Source organism: Pteropus vampyrus, unplaced genomic scaffold (assembly GCF_000151845.1).
Source record: "Pteropus vampyrus isolate Shadow unplaced genomic scaffold, Pvam_2.0 Scaffold46, whole genome shotgun sequence".
Taxonomy (NCBI): Eukaryota; Metazoa; Chordata; class Mammalia; order Chiroptera; family Pteropodidae; genus Pteropus; species Pteropus vampyrus.
In genome coordinates, this window is record NW_011888827.1 from 5825504 (window position 1) to 5826333 (window position 830).

The 830-nt window shown below is 45.7% G+C and overlaps 1 protein-coding gene across 1 annotated transcript in view; it reads left to right on the forward strand.

The window, feature by feature from the left end:
• Window positions 1-534: 534 nt before the first annotated feature.
• Window positions 535-830, forward strand: part of AFAP1L2 (actin filament associated protein 1 like 2) — a 29558-nt gene continuing 29262 nt past the window's right edge. Inside the window, exon 1 of the mRNA XM_023530078.1 lies at window positions 535-601. Within this exon, the coding sequence (XP_023385846.1) occupies window positions 550-601 (52 nt within the window). The 5' untranslated portion in view covers window positions 535-549. The remainder of the gene's footprint in view (window positions 602-830) is intronic.

An 830-nucleotide genomic window follows, 5' to 3' on the forward strand; every position in this document is an offset into this window, starting at 1 on the left:
GGCTGGCAGTTCTCCAGTTCCAATTCTTAGCACACTCACCCGTCTTAATTCAGAGCTCATGATTTGGATGTCTCAGGCCCCCAATAATCACACCCCAGTTACAGACCTGGGAGCTAAACTTCCATATCTTCAGTGTGACCTATTTTATGCAGTCATTGCTCTGATAAGCCCATGCAAGTAATTCAGACTAGAGTGAGAATGACTGATAGGAAATGTTTTACACTTTAAATGAAATGATAAGAAACCCAGAGAAATCTCAGCTTAGTGGAATGTGAGGCAGATCCTTGAGGTCTGCGTTCCTTTCCACGTAAGACTTCTGTGCCCTAACAATAAACTAAGAGCAACTCGGCATTTCGTTTTTTGGATATCTGTCAACTCTATCATAGACTCTTTCAGTCAACTCAGTGTTGTATTTTTACTAGGACCCAAGCAGATGACAACGTCTCTAGGGGACACTGTTTTTCTCTGGAAGCCCTTTCCCTTCATGGACTCACGTGAAGCTGTGTCTTCTATCCTCCCTCTGCAGGTTCTGATGAAGAGTACATTTATATGAACAAAGTGACAGTCAACAAGCAACAGGATGCTGAATCCCAAGACAAAGGTATGGGACTGGGACGCTGATGGCACGGCCAGCTCCTGGGACTGGGGAAGGTATAAGCCTTGGTCCTGTCCCACCCTCCTTCCTCCCAGCCAGCACCACAGACAGGTCCGGTGGAAGTATTTTTGGAGGTCCCATTTTGGTCGATGGTATTTTTGGTGGATGTATTTTGAGATATTTCATCGGGCCACCTCCTTGCCTCTTAAAGGTCTCACATCCCCTTCATGGATAA